This window comes from Tinamus guttatus, unplaced genomic scaffold, assembly GCF_059628265.1.
Source record: "Tinamus guttatus ecotype Peru unplaced genomic scaffold, ASM5962826v1 Tinamus_guttatus_pri_ptg000387l, whole genome shotgun sequence".
In the NCBI taxonomy this organism is placed as follows: Eukaryota; Metazoa; Chordata; class Aves; order Tinamiformes; family Tinamidae; genus Tinamus; species Tinamus guttatus.
In genome coordinates, this window is record NW_028288921.1 from 183476 (window position 1) to 185465 (window position 1990).

General features: G+C 50.5%; 1 protein-coding gene across 1 annotated transcript; it reads left to right on the forward strand.

The window, feature by feature from the left end:
* The first annotated feature begins 231 nt into the window (after positions 1-231).
* On the forward strand, positions 232-1191 carry LOC148593474 (olfactory receptor 14C36-like). Its single transcript, XM_088530778.1, has one exon. The coding sequence runs from the start codon at positions 232-234 to the stop codon at positions 1189-1191; it is 960 nt and encodes a 319-aa protein (XP_088386904.1).
* The last annotated feature ends 799 nt before the right edge of the window (positions 1192-1990 follow it).

The following is a 1990-nucleotide window of genomic DNA, read 5'->3' on the forward strand; positions in this document are numbered from 1 at the left end:
ACACATCCAGTTACACCTGAAGCACGGCAGAAACAACTCCTTTGGAGCCATGGGAAGCGGGTCCCTGCTGCAGAGAATACAACCATTTCAATGTGGATTACCTGAAATGGGGCTGAATTAAGGGAGAGAGGAAATATGAGGGATTTTTGAGAAACAAATGGTTTGGCTCAGACAAGTCTGCTCTAAATGTTTCTTTCTTTCCTTCCTTGGACAGGACTCCCAAAGGAGCTAATGTCCAACAGCAGCTCCCTCAATGAGTTCCTCCTCCTGCCATTTGCAGACACACGGGAGCTGCAGCTCTTGCACTTCTCACTCTTCCTGGCCATCTACCTGGCTGCCCTCCTGGCCAACGGCCTCATCATCACAGCCGTAGCCTGCGACCACCACCTCCACACCCCCATGTACTTCTTCCTCCTCAACCTCTCCCTCCTTGATCTTGGCTACATCTCCAGCATTGTCCCGACATCAATGGCCAATTCCCTGAGGAACAACAGGATCATTTCCTACTCAGGATGTGTTACCCAGGTCTTCCTGGTAGCATTCTTGTTTTCAGCAGAGTATTCTCTCCTCACAGTCATGGCCTACGACCGCTATGTTGCCATCTGCAGACCCCTGCATTATGGGACCCTCATGGACAGCAGAGCTTGTGTCAAAATGGCAGCAGCTGCCTGGGCCAGCGGCTTTCTCAATGCTCTCCTGCACACTGGGAACACATTTTCCCTACCCCTCTGCCCAGGCAATGTGGTGGAGCAGTTCTTCTGTGAGATCCCCCAGATCCTCAAGCTCTCCTGCTCCGATTCCTACCTCAGGGAAGTTGGGTTTCTTGTTGTTAGCACCTGTTTATTCTTTGGGTGTTTCATTTTCATTGTGGTGTCGTATGTGCAGATTTTCAGAGCGGTGCTGAGGATCCCCTCTGAGCAGGGCCGGCACAAAGCCTTTTCCATGTGCCTCCCGCACCTGGCCGTGGTCTCTCTGTTTCTCAGCACAGGTGCATTTGCCTACCTGAAGCCCCCCTCCATCTCCTCCGCATCTCTGGATCTGGTGCTGGCTGTTCTGTACTCGGTGGTGCCTCCAGCAGTGAACCCCCTCATCTACAGCATGAGGAACAAGGAGCTCAAGGATGCCATTAGGAAAGTGATTTCATGGACCTTTTTAAGCAGTGGTAATTTTTCTACATCTCTCCACAAATGACTCTTTCTGTATCCCGTAACTGGATTGAGCATTGTTTCTTCATGTTATTTTTATTATGACATTTACTAGTGATAATAATTGTTATCGTGTTGCTACACAACCATTTGTATTCTTTCCCCTTTTTTACGGTGTCTACTCCCTCTCACCTGATACCCTAAATTGTGCTGAATGCTGGACAAGGACTGGCTCCCTAACAGTATCTCTGTAATAAAGTAATTTCTATCAGTACAGTGCATGAAAGATGGGCCTTTCCTCCAAAGCTGGTGTCAAGAATAGGCCCAAGGACTTGCACCCCTGAAGGGCCTGCTGCACAGGATTCTCCATGGGTTCAGCAACACAGAGCTCAGAATCATGTAATAATCTTTCAGAGACCAAGGGCTGGTTTGAAAATGCACCGATCAGAGAGGGCAGCGAGAGGGGAACGGCAGTGTGGAGCGGGAGCAGAGCTCATTGTGGGGGAAATCTTCCCAGCCCTTGAAACAGTGAGTCTCTGTCTGCAGGGCAATGCTGCTGAGGTTCCTGGAGGGGGTGTCTGCATCCCAACCAAACCATGGCTCATAGGATTTTTAATGGTCTTTCTCCTGGACTAAACAGGACATAGCAGGAGGAGGAGGAGATGCTTCAGAGCAGGGATTTCCTGACACATGGTCAGAGGATCAGGGTATGCTTCTCTTGGCTATGCCACTTGAACACAGGGCTGTAGGGCTGTGAAGGCAGGGAGTGCACCAAGGTCTGCCTGGGGCTGTGATTCAGAGCAGTGTCCCTGTACCTCATGGTGCTGTTTGCCCAGGGCAGTGAC